The sequence below is a fragment of the Kogia breviceps genome, chromosome 12 (genome assembly GCF_026419965.1).
Source record: "Kogia breviceps isolate mKogBre1 chromosome 12, mKogBre1 haplotype 1, whole genome shotgun sequence".
Classification (NCBI taxonomy): Eukaryota; Metazoa; Chordata; class Mammalia; order Artiodactyla; family Physeteridae; genus Kogia; species Kogia breviceps.
This window is the reverse complement of record NC_081321.1, coordinates 98,895,504-98,917,565: the sequence shown is the minus strand read 5'-3', so window position 1 is coordinate 98,917,565 and position 22,062 is coordinate 98,895,504. Positions and strand designations below refer to the sequence as shown.

The 22,062-nt window shown below is 38.5% G+C and overlaps 1 protein-coding gene across 1 annotated transcript in view; it reads left to right on the top strand.

Annotated features, from left to right (window-relative positions):
- Positions 1–88: 88 nt before the first annotated feature.
- SMC1B (structural maintenance of chromosomes 1B) overlaps positions 89–22,062 on the top strand; it is a 91,017-nt gene continuing 69,043 nt past the window's right edge. Inside the window, exons 1-4 of the mRNA XM_059082488.2 lie at positions 89–197; positions 18,279–18,467; positions 21,506–21,618; positions 21,704–21,907. Coding sequence (XP_058938471.1) covers positions 89–197; positions 18,279–18,467; positions 21,506–21,618; positions 21,704–21,907 — 615 coding nt within the window. The remainder of the gene's footprint in view (positions 198–18,278; positions 18,468–21,505; positions 21,619–21,703; positions 21,908–22,062) is intronic.

Sequence of the window (22,062 nt, the reverse complement as noted above, 5' to 3'; positions counted from 1 at the left end):
CTTTCCTCTCGCGAGACGCGAGCGAGGCCCTTCCCGCGCTTTCCCGGCTGGCGTGTGAGGACGCGGCTGAGGCGCGGAGGGCGCAGCCATGGGCCGTTTGGAGCTGTTGTTTGTGGAGAACTTCAAGTCGTGGCGGGGCCTCCAGGTCATAGGCCCCTTCAGGAGGTTCACCTGCATCATTGGCCCCAACGGCTCCGGTAACTTTGGGACCCAGAACGCCCCCGCCTGCCGCGGTCGTCCGGGCCTCCTCCCGCCTGAGGGGACGTGAGGGTGGCCTCGCGGCCTGGACTCGGGCTCGACCCTCGCCGTCCACCCCGGGGACGGGGGATGGGGTGGGAGGCGACCCTCAGACTCCTCCCAGGGCGGGTTGGAGGTGGCAGGGAGCCGCTGCTCGCCACCCACGCTAGTCTGACCCTCGCCCTGTGACCCGGACCCCCGGCCCTCGGACAACAGCCCCAGGGGCCTGCGCCTCGCCCTCGGCCCTGGACCCCCGGCCCTCGGACAACAGCCCCAGGGGGCTGCGCCTCACCCTCGGCCCCGGGCCCCCGACTCTCGACGACACCACAGGCCAGACCCCCGCCCCACCCCCCCACCCGAGAGGTTCCACCCTGGACCCTCCTCTCCTCCGCCCGCCCCGCTCCCCCCGTGGGCTTCTTCTGCCCTCAGCTTTGGTCACCTCTCCTCTCCATCCCCTTCCCTTTCTCATCCAAAAAGATTAAGTGGGAGCGAGATCGGGAGGAAGTCATTGGTTCCAAGGAGCCCGAACAACCATTTGGATCCAAGGAAGCTTCGCAGGAATATTGTGAAAATGGCCGCATTTGTTGAACTTATTCCTGAGTTCCTGGCCCCCTCTTTTTGTTTAATCCTCACAAGTGGGTATGATCCCTATTTTACAGTGGAGGAAACTGAGGTTCAGAGGGGCCAGATGACTTTCCAAGGTTGCCCAGTAAGTGGCAGAGTCTGGACTGGAGCTGGGGCCTGGCCAGGCTCCCTTTGGCTCCCTGATGCGAAACAGTGGGGTAATGAGCAGAGCAGGTGGAGGAGGGCCTAAAAGGATCGTGACCTTGAGAGTCTGCCGAAATCTGGAGTCTCCAGTTGGGCTCTCTTAGCCCAGCTTTCCTTTCTTAGCCTCAGTAAATGAATTGATTTGACAGACATGAATAGGATACTTGAATGTGTGCTTTCCCTGCACACCAAATCTGGAATATAATTATTGTGGAGCTGTTGTGAAATGTCTGTTGCCTTATAAAAAACAGCTGCTGTTGAAGGTTTTCTTTTGCACTTGGTATATGCAAAAGAATGCCTGAGCTTAGATGCATTCACATATTTGAAGATTTCCTTGCCTCTTCTGTGTAATGTATTTTCTCATTTTCACTTTATTCTGTTATCAGAAAACATTGAAAAAAATAATTACTGGAATCACTCCTGCACTGTTACCCTAACTAATCCTCTCCATTCTTTTATCAGGAAGTTGCTGAGCCCACCACCAGGGGATTTTCACCTTTTAACTGGTGATTATGTGAAGGGTTGCTCAGTTACACTTTGCACCTCCAAACAGTGCAGTACTTGGAATGAGAATCTGCTCAGACTCTTGAACATCTTTTAGTCCACTTGAACTACATGCCCGTTACCATTCAAGATCCTGTGAAATTGGTGCTTTGAACTTGTTTAACCTAGTGCCAAACGAGTTTCAAAATAATATTATTTCTTTTCCTAATTTAAAAATACTTCTTGTGATTAACAACATACCTCAACGTGATTGTGAAAATGCCTTTACAAATCCTCTTGCCCTCCCTAGATCCACACGCCCTGGAAGCTCAGCTCCGCTCTAGAGAATCACTGGTATCCTAGAGACTATGCTTAGAACCGGTAAAGCCAGTTGTGGATCATTTCAGCAGTGTCTTCAGTACCATCTCTCCACAACAGAAATTTCTGGTTTACTTATTTTTGAATTCTGCCTAAAGTGTTCACATTCTTTTGCTATATGAAGGCCCAAACTCAATATAGTACTTACCCATGACCGATTTAATGGGTGATATTCTGTTTATGTTCATTTGAACACTTGTTGGTAGATCATCATTTATTAAAATCTTACAGAATTACTGGCACATTCAGATAGAATTTGTTAAACCAATTAATAATTTCCCATCATGCTCATTTCCTGTTATACTTTAGTTAGTCATACTTTTTGTAATAATTTTCAATTGTCACCACCTCCCAAAACTTGACATGTTCTCATTTGTTTTTATCTATCTACCTATCTATCTATCTATTTATTTATTTTTTGCGGTATGCAGGCCTCTCACTGTTGTGGCCTCTCCCGTCGCGGAGCACAGGCTCCGGACGCGCAGGCTCAGCGGCCATGGCTCACGGGCCCAGCCGCTCCGCGGCATGTGGCATCCTCCCGGACCGGGGCACGAACCCGTGTCCCCTGCATCGGCAGGCAAACTCCCAACCACTGCGCCACCAGGGAAGCCCTATCTATTTATTTTTAAACTTTTTACTTGTTCAAGTTTTTGGCCACACCACATGGCACGTGGGATCTTAGTTTCCCAACCAGAGATCGAACTTGCACCCCTTGCATTGGAAGCATGGCGTCTTAACCACTGGACCACCAGTGAAGACCCTTGTTTGTTTTGAATAAAATCTAATTTGGGGCTTTTTATGGGTAGCAGAAATTTTTCATTTTTAATTTTAACATTCGTGTTTTCCACTCAGATGCAGCAAATGGTTGTTGCCTATGTATAATGTTAGAAGCAGAAGATATGTAGATTAAGACAGCTCCTGCTCTGAAGATATAGGGAGTATAAGAAAATGACACACTAATTGAAATAGAAAGCCAGATAACACTGTTTATGAAACTTTAAACAAGAAAAATACAGCATGTGATTTGGGGAGTTTTGGACAGGAAGAGGTGAAGATTAGGAAGGGTTTTCTAGAGGAGTTGGCATTTGAGCTGGGCTCAAAGCATAAAGAGTATTTTTCCAGGGGTTTGTGAAAGTCTATTTGTGGGGCAGGTAATAGTCCAAATTGGCCAGAATATAGTGCATATGTAGGGAAGTGGTGGGATATAATGGAATTCTGTTGGATAAGTCCTTGCCAGAGTGAAGAGTTTATATTTAATTTTCTGGAAAAAAAAGTTAGACTTTGAAGGATTTTTATCAGTGAACTACCACAAGGGTGCCTGAGTCTATCTAAGGCCATCCTCTCCACTTGTGCTTTGGATCCTGTCCCCTCCTCAGTTCTTTGCTTTTGTAATTATTATCTTTCTCTCTTGAATTGTATCTTTCTCCCTTATTGGATAATTTTCATTGGCATTAATACATATATGCCTTATGAATACTCAGGACATCGAGGATCAGTGGATGTGTGGAAAGCAAGTATAGTACAATGTTAATTATAGAATTTCTTGGTAAATATATGGACTTTTACTATGAAATTCTTTCAACTTTCTTGTGTATGTTTGAGAATTTTATAATGAAATGCTTGGGGGGGAAATCCCTTGAACCTCACTGTCTCCTTAGGCTGTTGCCCCATTTTTTTTTTATCAGTACAGCAAAACTCTTTGAAACCGTTGTCTGTAGTTCCATTCTCTTCTCAGCCCCCTTGATTCAGTTCTCAGCCTCAACGTCTACTGAAATGACACTTATCTAGGTCACTATTGAGCTATATCTTATAAAAGTCAGCGGTTAGTTCCCTATCCTCATCCTGTTTGACATTTCAGCAGTATTTCATTCATTTAAAAATAATTGAGTACCTACTGTGTGCCATGCACTGTTCTAGGTTGTTGGGGATTCATCAGTGAACATGATATAAAAATTCCTGCCTGTATAGAACTGACGTTCAAGTGCAGAGAGACAGACAACAAACTAAATATGAAAAGTATATAGAATATTAAAGTGTTAAGTTTTAAAGAGAAACAAGGGAGGGGAATAGGAAATGCTGGGGGTGTTTTTAAAGAAGTTGGTCATGGGAAGGCCTTGCTGTCAAGGGGGCAAGGTAGACCACATTTCATCTCTCCCTCCTTTCCCCAGGTGGTCTTATCCAGTCCCATCCTTAAGCTACTGACTTTTCAAATTATATTTCCAGCCTATAATATTTAGCATTTAGTTTCCTATTTCTAGTAGCCATCTAAAACAATGTAATCAGGAAGAGTAGTTAATTTCCTCTCCCCCGCCACTACCAAACCACAAACCTGTTCCTTCTTAGGTCTTTACCAGCTCAGTAAAGGGCACAATTTACTCATTTATTCAGACAGAAAGCCAGAGTAATTCTTGATTCCTCCTTTTACCTTCTATAACCCACTTTCCTCATCCAGTCGTCTATAAATCCTAATGACTCTACCTCTGAAATGCATCCTGAATCCAATTGTTTCTTGCCACTCTTCACTATTACAGTTGAAGCTGCTAGAGCTCTCATTTGGACTATCGCTATAATCTCCTAACGGGTCCTTCTGTTTCCTTTTTTGTCTCTGTGCAGTGCATTCTCATTGCACTTGGAGTAAAATCCATATTTCTTACCATGATCCACAAAGCCCTTTATAATCTGACCCCTGTGCGTTTTCTCTTCTCAAATATTCTCTTCCTCCACATTTACTGTTCTCTGGTCAGAATTGCTTTTTTAGCTTTCCTTACACAGGCCAAACTCATTGCTGTTTCTGGGTTTTAGCATTTTCTGTTCCTTGGACTTAGAATGCCTTTCTCACAGGGTTTCATATGGCTGCTACCTTAATAAATTCTCCATCATCCTTGATAAATTCTCCCTGTCACAGCCAATACATTACCATTCCAGTCCTGCCTCCTTAATAACCTTGTCCTCTTCCCTCTGTTGCCACTGCTATCACTTTATTTCACACTCATCGTTTCTTCCTTGGATTAATGCAGTCACCTTTTAGCTAAGTTCCCAACCTCTGGTCTTACCCTACTTTAAATCCATGTGGCACACTGCTGCCACAGTAATCTTCATTTGTTCCTGCAAGAAAGAAGATTCATTTTATTTTTTTGAGGAAAAGGCATTTGACAAAATTCAATATCCATTTCCATCAATAGTTTTTTTCCAGATGGTGTGATTTTTCAGGTGGTTTTAAAAATACTTTTCTGTTTTCCAAAACCCTACATTGAATGGTGTACTGTTGTAATCAGGAAAAAAATGTTATTTTTAAAACCCATTTTAGATAATCCAGAATGGCAGCTGAATTCTTAAAAATATTTTATTATTACAAAAGCACTATATATGAATTGTAAAAAATTAGAAAATAAACAAGTAGAAACGTATTCCCACAATCCAGAGAGTACTATTGTAATACCTTAGGACATGTCCATGTAGATCTTTTTCCTTGCAGACTTTTTTTTTTTAATGAAAATGAGGTTATGCAATACATACTGTTGTCTAACTCACTCTTTTCAGACAATTTTCCTCACCTTTCTTTCTTAGTGTATTTCATGTGATACACAGCTCAAATTCACATTTCCTCAGTTTACTCCATAGAGTTCTTTGACCAAACCATTTTCCGTCCCAGAATCACATTGCATCTGATTGTTATATCCCCTAGATCTCTATTAATTTAGCATAGTTCTTTTTTAAATTTATAACAGACTCATTGAAAATGTTGAAAACGTTTTTCCATAGAATGTTTAGGTGCGTCTGATTGCTTCCTTATGATGCAGTTTAGTTTGTTCCTCTATCCCCTCTTTTTTTGAACTGGAAGATGTCTAAAAAGTTGATGGTTTCAAATTAAAGATTTTTGGCTAGACTTCATTTTAGGTGCTATTGTGTACCTCACATTACCTTATATCACATAATATCTGGTGATGCTAAGATTGACCCCTGGATTAGGGTGGTGACAGTGATCTCTCCATTATACAGTTAGCTGTAACCTTTCTCTCTAGCCTAGTATTCTAGTGCTACTTTGGCATTATACAAATATTCTCTATCACCCATTTGCCCAAATGGTTTTAATGCCAATTAATAATCTTGCCTGAGTCAGTATTTCATTCAGGTTTGCAAAACCAGGTTTTTCTAATCCTGTCATGCTTTCTACATTCATTGGATGATATTCACCTATTTAAAAAAAAAGTTTTACTTCATTATTTGGGGTTATTTGATTAAAGTAAAATGCACTTTGCACTGTAAAATCAGAATAAATGCGTGCCCCTTTTAGTTAGTATTTTCAAAGAAAAGAGTTTTAATAGGGCAAATAGTGAAAGTGAGTTTTTCTTTTTTTGTTGTTGATATCATTATGGCCACATGGATTTTTTTTTCACCTTTTATTTTATTTTATTTTTTTTGAATTTTATTTTATTTTTTTATACAGCAGGTTCTTATTAGTCATCAATTTTATACACATCAATGTATACATGTCAGTCCCAATCGCCCAGTTCATCACACCACCACCACCACCACCCTGCCGCTTTACCCCCTTGGTGTCCATACGTTTGTTCTCTACATCTGTGTCTCAATTTCTGCCCTGCAAACCGGTTCATCTGTACCATTTTTCTAGGTTCCACATATATGCGTTAATATATATTTGTTTTTCTCTTTCTGACTTACTTCACTTTGTATGACAGTGTCTAGATCCATCCACATCTCTACAAATGACCCAATTTTATTCCTTTTTATGGGTGAGTAATATTCCATTGTATATATGTACCACATCTTCTTTATCCATTCATCTGTTGATGGGCATTTAGGTTGCTTCCATGACCTGGCTATTGTAAATAGTGCTGCACTGAACATTGGGGTGCATGTGTCTTTTTGAATTATGGTTTTCTCTGGGTATATGCCCAGTGGTGGGATTGCTGGACCATATGGTAATTGTATTTTTAGTTTTTTAAGGAACCTCCATACTGTTCTCCATAGTGACTGTATCAATTTACATTCCCACCAGCAGTGCAAGAGGGTTCCCTTTTCTCCACACCCTCTCCAGCATTTGTTGTTTGTAGATTTTCTGATGAAGCCCATTCTAACTGGTGTGAGGTGATACCTCATTGTGGTTTTGATTTGCATTTCTCTAATAATTAGTGATGTTGAGCAGCTTTTCATGTGCTTCTTGACCATCTGTATGTTTTCGTTGGAAAAATGTCTATTTAGGTCTTCTGCCCATTTTTGGATTGGGTTGTTTGTTTTTTTAATATGGAGCTGCATGAGCTGTTTATATATTTTGGACATTAATCCTTTGTCTGTTGGTTCGTTTGCAAATATTTTCTCCCATTCTGAGGGTTGTCTTTTTGTCTTGTTTATGGTTTCCTTTGCTGTGCAAAAGCTTTGAAGTTTCATTAGGTCCCATTTGTTTATTTTTGTTTTTACTTCCATTAATGTAGGAGGTGGATCAAAAAAGATCTTGCTGTGATTTATGTCAAAGAGTGTTCTTCCTATATTTTCCTCTAAGAGTTTTATAGTGTCCGGTCTTATATTTAGGTCTGTAATCCCTTTTGAGTTTATTTTTGTGTATGGTGTTAGGGAGTGTTCTAATTTCATTCTTTTACATATAGCTGTCCAGTTTTCCCAGCACCTCTTATTGAAGGGACTGTCTTTTCTCCATTGTATATCCTTGCCTCCTTTGTCATAGATTAGTTGACCATAGGTGTATGGGTTTATCTCTGGGCTTTCTATCTTGTTCCATTGATCTGTGTTTCTGTTTTTGTGCCAGTAGCATATTGTCTTGATTGCTATAGCTTTGTATAGTATAGTTTGAAGTCAGGGAATCTGATTCCTCCAGCTCCATTTTCTTCCCTCAAGACTGCTTTGGCTATTTGGGGTCTTTTGTGTCTCCTTACAAATTTTAAGATTTTTTTGTGCTAGTTCCGTAAAAATGCCATTGGTAATTTGATATAGATTGCATTGAATCTGTAGATTGCTTTGGATAGTAGAGTCATTTTCACAATATTGATTCTTCTAATCCAAGAACATGGTATATCTCTCCATCTGTTGGTATACTCTTTAATTTCTTTCATCAGTGTCTTATAGTTTTCTGCATACAGGTATTTTGTCTCCCTAGGTAGGTTTATTCCTAGGTATTTTATTCTTTTTGTTGCAGTGGTAAACGGGATTATTTCCTTAATTTCTGTTTCAGATTTTTCATCATTAGTGTATAGGAATGCAAGAGATTTCTTTTTTTTTTCCCCAGATACTACCTGGATTATTATATTTTATTTATTTATTTTTTTAACATCTTTATTGGAGTATAACTGTTTTACAATAGTGTGTTAGTTTTTCCTTTACAACAAAGTGAATCAGTTATACATATACATATGTTCCCATATCTCTTCCCTCTTGCGTCACCCTCGCAAGAGATTTCTGTGCATTAATTTTGTATCCTGCAACTTCACCAAATTCATTGATTAGCTCTAGTAGTTTTCTGGTGGCATCTTTAGGATTCCCTATGTATAGTATCATGTCATCTGCAAACAGTGACAGTTTTACTTCTTCTTTTCCAATTTGTATTCCTTTTATTTCTTTTTCTTCTCTGATTGCCATGGCTAGGACTTCCAAAACTATGTTGAATAATAGTGGCGAGAGTGAACATCCTTGTCTTGTTCCTGATCTTAGAGGAAATGCTTTCAGTTTTTCACCATTGAGAACGATGTTTGCTGTGGGTTTGTCGTATATGGCCTTTATTATGTTGAGGTAGGTTCCCTCTCTGCCCACTTTCCGGAGAGTTTTTATCATAAATGGGTGTTGAATTTTGTCAAAAGCTTTTTCTGCATCTATTGAGATGATCATATGGTTTTTATTCTTCAATTTGTTAATATGGTGTATCACATTGATTGATTTGCATATATTGAAGAATCCTTGCATCCCTGGGATAAATCCCATTTGATCATGGTGTATGATCCTTTTAATGTGTTGTTGGATTCTGTTTGCTAGTATTTTGTTGAGGATTTTTGCATCTATATTCATCAGTGATATTGGTCTGTAATTTTCTTTTTTTGTAGTATCTTTGTCTGGTTTTGGTATCAGGGTGATGGTGGCCTCATAGAATGAGTTTGGGAGTGTTCCTTCCTCTGCAATTTTTTGGAAGAGTTTGAGGAGGATGGGTGTTAGCTCTTCTCTAAATGTTTGATAGAATTCACCTGTGAAGCCATCTGGTCCTGGACTTTTGTTTGTTGGAAGAATTTTAATCACAGTTTCAATTTCATTACTTGTGATTGGTCTGTTCATATTTTCTATTTCTTCCTGGTTCAGTCTTGGGAGGTTATACCTTTCTAAGAATTTGTCCATTTCTTCCAGGTTGTCCATTTTATTGGCATAGAGTTGCTTGTAGTAGTCTCTTAGGATGCTTTGTATTTCTGCAGTGTCTGTTGTAATTTCTCCATTTTCATTTCTAATTTTATTGATTTGAGTCCTCTCCCTCTTTTTCTTGATGAGTCTGGCTAATGGTTTATCAATTTTGTTTATCTTCTCAAAGAAACAGCTTTTAGTTTTATTCATCTTTGCTGTTGTTTTGTTTCTATTTCATTTATTTCTGCTCTGATCTTTATGATTTCTTTCCTTCTGCTAACTTTGGGTTTTGTTTGTTCTTCTTTCTCTACTTCCTTTAGGTGTAAGGTCAGATTGTTTATTTGAGATTTTTCTTGTTTCTTGAGGTAGGCTTGTATAGCTATAAACTTCCCTCTTAGAAATGCTTTTGCTGCATCCCATAGGTTTTGGATCATCATGTTTCCATTGTCATTTGTCTCTAGGTATTTTTTGATTTCCTCTTTGATATCTTCAGTGATCTCTTGGTTATTTAGTAACGTATTGTTTAGCCTCCATGTGTTTCTGTTTTTTACGTTTTTTTCCCTGTAATTCATTTCTAATCTCATAACATTGTGGTCAGAAAAGATGCTTGATATGATTTCAGTTTTCTTAAATTTACTGAGGCTTGATTTGTGACCCAAGATGTGATCTGTCCTGGAGAATATTCTGTGCACACTTGAGAAGAAAGTGTAATCTGCTGTTTTTGGATGGAATGTCCTGTAAATATCAATTAAATCTATCTGGTCTATTGTGTCATTTAAAGCTTCTGTTTCCTTATTTATTTTCATTTTGGATGATCTGTCCATTGGTGTAAGTGAGGTTTTAAACTGCCCTACTGTTATTGTGTTGCTGTCGATTTCCTCTTCTATAGCTGTTAGCAGTTGCCTTATGTATTGAGGTGCTCCTATGTTGGGTGCATATATATTTATAATTGTTATATCTTCTTCTTGGATTGATCCCTTGGTCATTATGTAGTGTCCTTCCTTATCTCTTGTAACATTCTTTATTTTAAAGTCTATTTTATCTGATATGAGTATTGCTACTCCAGCTTTCTCTTGATTTCCATTTGCATGGAATATCTTTTTCTATCCCCTCACTTTCAGTCTGTATGTGTCCCTAGGTCTGAAGTGGGTCTCTTGTAGACAGCATATATATAGGTCTTGTTTTTGTATCCATTCAGCAAGCCTGTGTCTTTTGGTTGGAGCATTTAATCCGTTCATGTTTAAGGTAATTATCAATATGTATGTTCCTATGACCATTTTCTTAATTGTTTTGGGTTTGTGTTTGTAGGTCCTTTTGTTCTCTTGTGTTTCCCACTTAGAGAAGTTCCTCTAGCATTTGTTGTAGAGCTGGTTTGGTGGTGCTGAATTCTCTTAGCTTTTGCTTGTCTGTAAAGCTTTTGATTTCTCCATCGAATCTGAATGAGATCCTTGCCGGGTAGAGTAATCTTGGTTGTAGTTTCTTCCCTTTCATCACTTTAAGTATATCATGCTGCTCCCTTTTGGCTTGTAGAGTTTCTGCTGAGAAATCAGATGTTAACCTTATGGGAGTTCCCTTGTGTGTTATTTGTCATATTTCCCTTGCTGCTTTCAATAATTTTTCTTTGTCTTTAATTTTTGTCATAATTTTTGCCAATTTGATTACTATGTGTCTCAGAGTGTTTCTCCTTGGGTTTCTCCTGTATGGGACTCTCTGTGCTTCCTGGACTTGGGTGGCTATTTCCTTTCCCATGTTAGGTAAGTTTTTGACTATAATCTCTTCAAATATTTTCTCAGGTCCTTTCTCTCTCTCTTCTCATTCTGGGACCCTATAATGTGAATGTTGTTGCGTTTAATGTTGTCCCAGAGGTCTCTTAGGCTGTCTTCATTTCTTTTCATTCTTTTTTCTTTATTCTGTTCTGCAGCAGTGAATTCCACCTTTCTGTCTTCCAGGTCACTTATCTGTTCTTCTGCCTCAGTTACTCTGCTATTGATTCCTTCTAGTGTAGTTTTCATTTCAGTTATTGTATTGTTCTTCTCTGTTTGTTTGTTCTTTAATTCTTCTAGGTGTTTTTTAAACATTTCTTGCATCTTCTCGATCTTTGCCTCCATTCTTTTTCCAAGGTCCTGGATCATCTTCACTATCATTATTCTGAATTCTTTTTCTGGAAGGTTGCCTATCTCCACTTCATTTAGTTGTTTTTCTGGGATTTTATCTTGTTTCTTCACCTGGTACATAGCCCTCTGCCTTTTCATCTTGTCTGTCTTTCTATGAATGTGGTTTTTGTTCCACAGGCTGCAGGATTGTAGTTCTTCTTGCTTCTGCTGTCTTCACCGTTCTTTTAAATCCTATTATTTTTCTCTCTGGTCATCTATGCAACATTCCATTTCTGAGTCTAGAGCAGGGATCAGCAAACTTTTTCTGAACTTGGCACAGCTTAATCAGGCATTGAAGAACTTCCCAAGCGTTCCTCCCTTTCTTGCTGCCTGCTCAGCTGAAGACACTCATTTTGCTTCACAGATGTATTCGCTTCTGTCCTACTCTTGAGCAAGGAGAAGCAGAGAAAACTGAGCAGCTCACAAGGTGGATACTGTTAAAAAAGAGAAAAAAAAAGGACACCTGGATTTTCATTGGTACAGTGTGTTTTGTTTTGTTTTGTTATAAATTTATTTATTTATTTATTTTTAGCTGCGTTGGGTCTTCATTGCTGCATGTGGGCTTTCTCTAGTTGCGGTGAGTGGGGGCTGCTCTTTGTTGTGGTGTGCAGGCTTCTCATTGTCATGGCTTCTCTTGTTGTGGAGCATGCGCCCTAGGCATGCGGCCTTCAGTAGTTGTGGCATGTGGGCTCAGTAGTTGTGGCTTGCGGGCTCTAGACCTCAGGCTCAGTAGTTGTGGTGCATGGGCTTAGTTGCTCCACAGCATGTGGGATCTTCCTGAGCCAGGGCTTGAACCCGTGTCCTTCGCATTGGCAGGCAGATTCTTAACTGCTGTGCTGCCACCAGGGAAGCCTGGTACAGTGTGTTTTAATCCACCAAAATCATTCTTTTTGATGCTCAGATTTTCATAACTTTAATCAGTGGGAGCCAATTCAGGCTGCCTCCTGTGTCCTTTGGTCATGACCTCATTAATATTTGAAAGCTTCCTTGTTTTCTAACATAAGATGTCCCAGTTTTCAGGCTTATCTTCAATTTTCTCTGCCTCAGACTTGAAATTAGCCACTTCTCCAATGATTTCTGGGTTTTTTTAGAAGGTAAGGTATTAAAGACCGCCATCTGGGAACTAGAATATTCAGTGCATTTGGGTAACAGTGGTTCTGGGCCATTTCAGAGGTTGGGGCTAGAAAATGCATAAAGTACTTTTTCAGTTTTTTTTTTTTTAATAACAGCTTTATTGAAATGTCATTTGCATATCATAAAACTCATCCTTTTAAAGTGTACACTTCGGTGATGTTTAGTATATTCATAGAGTTGTATAACCATCATTACTATATAATTCTAGAACATTTTCATTACCCCAAACAGAAACCTTGTACCCATTAGTAATCATTCCCCATTATCTCCTCTCCACCCAGTCCCTGGCAACCACTAATCTACTTTTTGTCGCTATGGATTTGCCTGTGCTGGACATTTCGTATAAGTGGAATCGTACAATATGTGGCCTTTTGTGTCTGGCTTTACATTCCCATTGTCAATGAATAAGGATTCAGATTTCTCCACATCTTCACCAGCAGTTGTTTGTTATTGTTTGTCTTGTTTCTTTTAGCCATCCTAGTTGATATGAAGTGGTATTTCATTGTAGTTTGGATTTGCTTTTTCCTAATGGCTAATATGATTTTGAACATCTTTTCATGTTACAGTAATTTTTAAAATTTGAGTTCATGCTAATATTTTTCCATTCACTTTTTAAATAATTAATTAATTAATTAGGCTGTGTTGGGTCTTCATTGCTGTGTGCAGGCTTTCTCTAGTTGTGGCAAGCAGGAGCTACTCTTTGTTGTGGTGCGCGGGCTTCTCATTGTGGTGGCTTCTCTTGTTGCAGAGCATGGGCTCTAGGCGCATGGGCTCAGTAGTTGTGGCATGGGGGCTCAGAGTTGTGGCTTGCGGGCTCTAGAGCGCAGCCTTGGTAGTTGTGGCGCACAGGCTTAGTTGCTCCACGGCATGTGGGATTTTCCCAGAGCAGGGCTTTAACCCGCGTCCCTTGCTTTGGCAGGTGGATTCTTAACCACTGCACCACCAGGGAAGTCCCTCCATTCACTTTTAACTGTGTTTTCACTGTTCCTTGATTTTTGTCATTGTAAATATTTTTTCTTACTCTGAAAATCTTATTTCCTAACATGACTAATATAATTACTTATTTGCTTTAACTTAAAATATAAAGAAAACTGTCTTAAACTACCAATAACATTATAAATGATAAAGCAACTGAAGGAAATTTAAAATTCCTTTGTACTTCTCTTTGGTTCTTAGAGTGGATCCCACTAATAATGTACAGTCAGAATTCTGTGAACTGAAATCCCTTGAAATAAATCATTTCTCAGTATGCCTATGTTACCAGTTTAATATTCAGTTAAGTTTACTTGTTTGTGATTGTTTTCATTTATGGGATTTTTTAAATTTAGTTTTCTTTTTTTTTAAATCAGGACTGCATATACATACTTTAAAGGTCCAAACTCTATGGAAAAGTATACACAGAGAAATCTTGCTTCTACCCCTGCTCCCTGTATGTCAGGGTCCCAATAGGAAACAAGTGGCACACTCAAATTAGGACAGTTTGAGGAATATTTATTTACAAAGGGACTAATTACAAAGGTGTAGGAGGGCTGTAGAGGATTCCCAAGGAATAGAGGGATCACACAGCTAGCAGCAATGGAGCTGCTGCCACCCCAAGGCTCAGAGAGGAAGGAACCCACAAGGAACTTCAAGAAGCCAGTAACCTTGTGTTGAAGGGCACAGCAAGTCAGAAGCTACCTTACAGAGGAAAATAGGGAAGTAAATACCCTGACCTCACTCTTTTCCCTTCTTCCCTCCTGCCAGGGCTCTCCATTGGCCAAATCCAACTAGAAACTCAAAGGCATGAGAGATTGTGGATAAAGGCAGAAGCAGGGTGAGGCAAACAGAAGGGGTCCAACTCAGTTTCTGTGTCCCGCTCTTCTTCACCTTCTATACATAACCATTAATTTCTTGATTATCCTTCAGTGTTTCTTTTTGCAAATGCTAGCAAATATGTGTGTATTGTTATTCCCAACCTCGCACTTTTTCTTTAAGTAAAAGTTCGTATTTGGTTTTTTGCTATATATGCTGTTACATACTTTTCTTTTTTCATTTCCCACTTCCTCTTCTGTTCTCTTGTTGCTGTGTAATTCTCCATTGTGTGGCTGTTACATAGTTATTTCAAGTGGTCCTTTAATTTTTGGACACTTAAGTTGTTTCCAATCTACTTCTGTTAGAAATGACTTACAATTGTATAATTGTGTATTTGCCATTGTGTAGTTTTGCACATGTATCAGGGAGATAGATTTCCAGAAGTGGAATTGCTGGTTCAAAAGCTAAGTTATAATTTAGTTAGCTATTGCCAAATTACCCCCCATAGTGGTTGTATCATTTTGTATTCCCAACAGTAATTTAATGAGAGGTCCTGTTTAAGAATATGTTTTCAAAATTTTGGATTTTTGCCAGTCTAGTAAGTGAGAAATGGTAGTCAAAACAGTTTTAATTTACATTTCTCTTATTATGACTGAGCTCAAGTGTCGTTTTTTTGTTGCTTTTTTGTTTGTTTGTTTTTTTGAGGTACGCGGGCCTCTCACTGTTGTGGCCTCTTCGGTTGCAGAGCACAGGCTCTGGACGTGCAGGCTCAGCGGCCATGGCTCACGGGCCTAGCCGCTCTGCGGCATGTGGGATCTTCCCGGACTGGGGCACGAACCTGTGTTTGCTGCATCGGCAGGCATACTCTCAACCACTGCATCACCAGGGAAGCCCTCAAGTGTCTTTTCATATGGTTAAGGGCCTTTTGTATTTCTGTTTCTCTGAATTGCCCTTTCATGTTCTTTGCCCATTTTTCTGGTGGTTGTTGTCTCAGAAATCCTTATAAAATGTATCTGAAAACGTCACTGCTATTCCTAAAATCCTTTATGGCTTCATATAATCTTCAGCATGAAGTTTAGTTCTGTCTTATCATTTCCAACCTTGTAAGCTTTGCTCCACCTCTATATCATTACTTACCCTTTTCTCACTGGACTGGTACCTTGCTTTCCCATTTGTACCAATGATCAAGCTATCCTCTTTTCCTGGAATGGTTATGTTTACCTTCACCACTGCCTCCCCAAACTTCTACTTACTCTTTAAAACTTAGCCCAGAATTATCTCCTGCAGAGTCTACTCAGAGTCTCCAACAGTTAGTGCTTCTCTTAAGCGCTTCATAGTTCTTTGTGTTCATTTTATCTTAGAACTTCCTATAGTAAGTTATAATTTCCTCCTTTTAGTGGGAAGAGTATAGATTTTGGAATCAGACGCCTAACCCCAAAACATGATTTGCTTGACTTTGAGCCTCTGCTTTTTAACTTATGAAATGCAAATTAAATACATATCTCATAGGATTATTGCAAAGACTGAATAAAATAATAGATGTGGAGTGTCTGGCACAAAATGGGCTTCAATAAAAATTGATCATATTCCCCACTGTAAGTACCTTAGGGGAAAATCCTACATACTGTTTCTTTTTAGCCTGAGTACTTAGGAGAATGCCTGATGTTCCATAAATGTTTGTAGAATGAATGAATGCATTTGAAGAGGCAAGAGAGTGAAGGTTGAGTCCAGCTAGGAGGCTCTTGGAAGTAAGGAGTACTTGAATAACTAGAAAGATGGTAAAGAAGGAGCAGATTGGAAGAGATGTGCAGAGCTGAAATCAAAAAGGAACTTACCAAGGCTTCCCTGGTGGTGCAGTGGTTGAGAGTCCGCCTGCCGATGCAGGGGACACGGGTTCGTGCCCCGGTCCGGGAAGATCCCACATGCCGCAGAGCGGCTGGGCCTGTGAGCCACGGCCGCTGAGCCTGTGCGTCCGGAGCCTGTGCTCTGCAATGGAAGAGGCCACAACAGTGAGAGGCCTGCATACTGCAAAAAAAAAAGGAACTTACCAGCTGTTGGTAAGAGGGCAAATGAGTGGCAAATATTGAGGTTTTGAAATAGAAAAGTGATAACTGTAATTTTTATATGTTTGAATATTTGGTTCATCTTCATCAAATGATGATAGTCTGAAAGGTAACTCTTCCATAATTATTATTTTCCTGATGTTGGTTTTGAATTATTTATAGCAGAGGTTCCTGCTCTGACCATTATAAAACTTAACTTGGTTCATTAATTCATTCATTTTTGCCAACAGGTGGTCGTTAAGCTAGGCACTTAACAAATGTTTCCTGACCATCATAGCTGTAGTTACCTCTCCCAGTTACCCTCTATTTCATCACTCAGTTTGTTTCCTCATGATACTTATAATATATAATTCTTTTCTGTTTATTGTTTGACTTTCTTAATAGATTATAACATTCGTTAGAGTTGTATCTCTCTTGTTCTTTTACTGTATCCTTATGACCTAGCACACAAAAGAATTAATGTAATGATTGAATTTGGATGAGGAAGTGTTTATTTTAGGCAGCCTTTCAATAAGGATTGACCAAAACCAGTTTCTGTTTAATTCTGTTACTGTCAGACTTAATAATTCAATTAATGTTTGTTTGGTCCTATATACGTAACCATCTTACAATAGCTCTCAATCTGCAGATTATCAATTAACCCAAAAAAGCCATGTTTCATACCTGTTAGTTAACTAAGACTTAGTTAAATACATTTGTAGCATTTTTAACCACTTCTAGTTCTTTTTAGAAAGATCGTGACCTTCTCAAACTAAGCCATATTTCCAGTGATTGGCAGTATTCTCTTGTTTATGTCACTTTCCCTGCTTTTGGCACTAGAAATTTAAATTGCTTGTGTATATGAGGGAACGAATGTGAAAAAGAAAGAAAATTAAGTACAGATGGTAGTAGCTGAAATGACATTGCACCTTGGAAATTGTCTTAAACTATCGGCTCATGGTTGGAGAACAGTTTGCCATTTGAGTTGGGAGTCCCCAAGACTACCCCCAGTTTCAGTGATTCACTAGGAGGACTCCCAGGACTCAGCATATAGTTGTACCCAAGACTGTTACTCATAACAGCAAAAGGCAACAAAGCAAACTCAGCAAAGGGAAAAGGCACATGAGGAACTCTGAGGAAACCAGGTGCAAGGTTCCGTGAATCCTCCCTCAGTGGAGTCACACAAGACAGGCTTAATTCCTCCAGCAACGAGCTGTGACAGCACATGTGAGATATTGTTTACCAAAGAACCTCATTAAAGACTCAACCCCCAGGGTTTTTATTGGGAAATGGTCACATAAGCACCTCTGCTTAGCACATACCAAAATTCCAGACTCCTAGAAAGAAAGCAAGTATTCAGCATAAATCATATTGTTTATATAAACAGTTTAGGCACAATGAGACAATCTTATCAGAAAGTGGTAGAAACCCTCACAGAATCCAAATCCCAATCCCACGATGCCAGCTAACCTTGTAAGCAGGACTTTCAGCAGATAGCAAGCTTGGACATGCTATATAACTTTTCTGCACTACCAACACATACCAATCATAAATATTCTAGCAACCCTAGTCTAGCCTTTGGGAAAATCCTGGAGGTAGCCATTTTTAAAAAATATGTGACACTTAGAATTTATAAAGTGGGGATAACTGAAATTCAGAGACATTAAATGATTTGCCATGGTATAATACTTAATAGCGGGAGAGAACTGGGGCTTAGATCCATGTATAGATCCTTACACTTAGATAACTTAATACTCTACCATAGCTGCATAGAAACCAGTTATCTACATAAAATTGTTCCGTCACATGCATTTTGAATATAGAAAAGACAGTACTATTTAGATATGTATATTGGCCCTTGGTAGCCTGGTTTCTTTGGCTCTGGGCAAGGATTTTTATCATTAAGAATAAATAACTTTTTCTCTCTTTCCTTCCGCAGGAAAATCTAATGTAATGGATGCACTTAGTTTTGTAATGGGAGAAAAAATAGCTAATTTAAGAGTGAAAAATATTCAAGAACTTATTCATGGAGCACATATTGGAAAACCTGTTTCTTCTTCTGCAAGTGTAAAAATTGTATATATGGATGAAAGTGGAGAAGAGAAAACATTTGCAAGGACTATCCGAGGTATTTTTTTTTTTTTTATCTTGGGTAGCAAGTAATAGAACCTGTTTGATTCTACACCAGACTTTTTTTTAAGCAGACATATTTATTCCAATTCCCCTACTGTCAAGTAGCATTTTTCTCCCTGGTTATTCGGTTAAAATGAAGGAGGGAGTCTACCTTAAAGACAGTGATGTCATAAAAGTCCTTCCAGAGGTTCTTTGTTTCTGTTTATCTGGTTTTCCTAGTGATGAACTAACTAAATGCATATTTTTGGTTTGTTTAGAAAGTTTTTCCTACCACCAGAAAGCAAATTGTGTGAAATATTTGACTTTGTATTTTGTTATGATTTATTCATGAATCCCTGTATTTCCTGAGTAAACAAGATTGAGAGTTATGTATATATATTTTTTCTATTTATGCTGGGAGTTTACAGAGCCTCTGTAAGTAGACGTTTCTTAGTTTTGTTTTGTTGTTTTCAGTCTGCCACTACAACATTGTTCTAATGTCCTAATGTATAAATACTGTTATTAACTTTCCTCAACTTCAATCACAGATAATTTTAGAAATACTTATTATTATGTACATATACCTTAGTGCATAATTTAAGTATTTCACCACTTTATCACCTAGATATTTTCATTGGTTAGTTTCCTCACTTTGTTGGAGTTTTTTATCAAAAGTCTCCATCTCAGTCAGAGTCCCTAGCTTACTCTATTTACTTAATAAACCATCATAAATTAATTTTTCCCATCTTTATTGAGGTATAATTGACACATAAAAATTGTATATGTTTAAATTGTATAACTTGATGTTTTAATATACATTGTGAAATAATTGCCACAATCAAGCTAATTAACATATGTATCACCTCACTTGGTTACTATTTTCTGTGTGTGTGTGAACACTTAAGATCTACCCTCCTAGCAAATTTGAACTATACTATACGGTATTGTTAACCATAGTCACATTGCTATACTTAGATCTCCAGAACTTACTCATTTGGCATAAGTGAAACTTTGTACCCCTTGACCCACATCTCCCCATTTCCCCTTCCCCCAAGCCCCTGGCAACCACCATTCTACTCTCTGCTTCTATGAGTTTCACTGTTTTAGATTCCACATATAGATGAGATCATTCAGTACTTGTCTTTCTGTATGTGGCTTATTTCACTACCATAATGTCCTCCAGGTTCATCCATGATGTCACAAATGGCAGGATTTCCTTCTTTTTTAAGGCTGAATAATATTCCTACATTTTCTGTATCCAGCCATCCATTGAAAGACATTTATGTTGTTTCCATGTCTTAATTATTGTGAATAATGTTGCAATGAACATAGGAGTGCAGATAACTCTTCGAGGTACAGATTTCATTTTTTTGTATATATGCTCAGAAGTGGGATTGCTGGCTCATAAGGTAGTTCTATTTTTAATTCTTTTAGGAATCTTCATACTGTTTTCCATAGTGACTGTACCAATTTATATTCCCACCAACAATATTCAAGGGTTCCCTTTTCTTCACATCCTACCAACACTTGTCTTTTGTCTTTTTGATTCTAATAGGCGTGAGGTGATATCTCATTTTGGTTTTGATTTGCATTTTGCTGGTGCTTCCTACTATTGAGCACCCTTTAATATACCTGTTTGCCATCTGTATGTCAACTTTTGAGAAATATCTATTCAGGTTCCTTGCCCATTTTTTAATTGGGTTATCTGTTTTTTTGCTGTTGAGTTATATGAATTCTTTGTTCATTTTGGATATTAACCCCTGTCAGATATGTGGTTCCAGAATATTCTCTCCCATTCTGTAGGTTACCTTTTGCACTCTGTTGATTGATTCCCTTGCTGTGTAGAAGCTTTTCAGTTTGATACAATTCCACTTGTCTATTTTTGCTTTTGTTGCTTGTGCTTTTGGTATCATATCCAAAAAAATTGTTGCCCAGAGCAATGTCAAGAAGCTTTTTACCTATGTTTTCTTTCAGTAGTTTCATAGTTTCAGGTATTACATTTAAGTCTTTAATCCATTTTGAGTTAATTTTTGTGTATGGTGTCCATTTTGTATAAGGGTCCAATTTTATTCTTCTGCATGTGGATATCCAGTTTTCCCAAAACTTTATTGAAGAGACTGTCTTTTCCCCATTGTGTGTTCTTGGCACCTTTGTTGAAGATCAGTTACTATAGATGCTTAGATTTCTTTCTGGACTCTCTATTCTGTTCCATTGTTCTGTATGTTATTATGACAGTACCACACTGCTTTGATTACTGTGGCTTTGTAATGTAACTTCAGATCAGGAAGTGTGATGCCTCCAGCTTTGTTCTTCTTCCCAGCTCATCTGTTTTAGTCCATTTAGGCTATTATAATAAGATACCACAGACTTCGTAGCTTATAAACTATAGAAAGTTATTTCTCACAGTTCTGGGGACTAAAAGTGCAAGTTTAGGGTGCCAGCATAGTTGAATGAAGGCTCTCTTCTGTGCAGACTTTTCATTGTCTCCTCACATGTGGATGGGACTAGGGAGCCTTGTAAGATCTTTTTATAAGCACACTAATACCATTCATGAGGGCTCCTCTGTCATGACCTAATCACCTCCCAAATGCCTCACTCACCTTCTAACACCATCACCTTTGGGGTTACGATTTCATCACATGAATTTTGTGGGGACACAAACATTCAGACCATTACACCATCCTATTTAAAATTGCAATGCCTCTTTCTCCTACACAGAGACTACCACACCCCCTTCCTACCTCTACTTTACTCCTTAGCACTTAACACTTCCTCGCATGATAGTCATTTTACTTACATATCTCATTTTTTTCTGTCTCCATTATTAGGATATAAGCTCCTTGAGGTCAGACGTCTGTTATGTTCACCACTGTAGAGCACTCCTTGGCATGTAGTAGACACTCAATATTTGTTGACTGATTAAATGCATTTATTAACATGTATATTATTGCATAACTGGCTATTTCAGTAAGAAAAAAAATTTATTAAGCTTTCAGTAGTTGTTGATATATGTCTGGTATACTTCCTATAACAGCCCTTATTCTTTTATTTTAGGGGGATGCTCAGAATATTGTTTTGGTGATAGTCCTGTGAGTCGTTCTGCTTATATCACAGAGTTAGAAAAGATAGGCATAATAGTCAAAGCACGGAACTGTCTAGTTTTTCAGGTAAGTAGCTTGTAGTATTTTATTTTATTCATGATTTTGAAAATATTATGTTTTATATGTTGGTGTGCTTAACTGTTTTTAAAAGGGAACTGTGGAGTCAATTTCAATGAAAAAACCCAAAGAAAGAACGCAGTTTTTTGAGGAAATCAGCACTTCAGGAGAGCTTATAGGAGAATATGAGGAAAAGAAAAGAAAGTTACAGAAAGCTGAAGAAGATGCACAGTTTAATTTTAATAAGAAAAAAAATGTAGCTGCAGAGCGTAAACATGCAAAATTAGAGAAGGAAGAGGTAAGGTGTCATGATGTGACCAATTAAGTGTTGGATACAAAAACTTTGTGTTAGAATTTTAAGTATTGGTGTGGGGTTACTAAAAGATTCTTTTAATAACATAAGACAAATAAAGCCCAGTGTTCATCAAAGATAAACTTTTGTGTGTGTGTGTG